This window comes from Trypanosoma equiperdum (assembly GCF_001457755.1).
Source record: "Trypanosoma equiperdum strain OVI genome assembly, contig: ctg_1769, whole genome shotgun sequence".
Lineage (NCBI taxonomy): Eukaryota > Euglenozoa > Kinetoplastea > Trypanosomatida > Trypanosomatidae > Trypanosoma > Trypanosoma equiperdum.
Window position 1 is genome coordinate 7,227 of NW_027123803.1, and position 271 is coordinate 7,497.

General features: G+C 40.2%; 1 pseudogene across 1 annotated transcript in view; it reads right to left on the reverse strand.

The window, feature by feature from the left end:
* Positions 1-227: 227 nt before the first annotated feature.
* Positions 228-271, reverse strand: part of TEOVI_000691300:pseudogene — a 331-nt pseudogene continuing 287 nt past the window's right edge. Inside the window, exon 2 of the mRNA in view lies at positions 228-271. This exon is cut by the window's right edge and continues 16 nt beyond it. Within this exon, the coding sequence occupies positions 228-271 (44 nt within the window).

The window sequence follows — 271 nt, forward strand, 5'->3', positions numbered from 1 at the left end:
TGTTTGTGTGTGTCTCTGTGATATCATCATCTCTTCACCGCAGTCGCCGTTATTTCTTCGTTTTGCTTTCTGCTATCACCGCGCAAATTCAGATGCGTGGTAATTACAGTTTTTAGTGACATAACCTCGTTGGCTTAAAAAGAACAGATAAACCAAGTGAAAAACGAAAGGCAACGTCACTAAAAAGGAAAGCTTAATTACATCCCGGGTGCTAATTAGGTTTTTTCCTATGCATTTACATGGGTATGTGAGTGAGTGAGTGAGTGAGTGA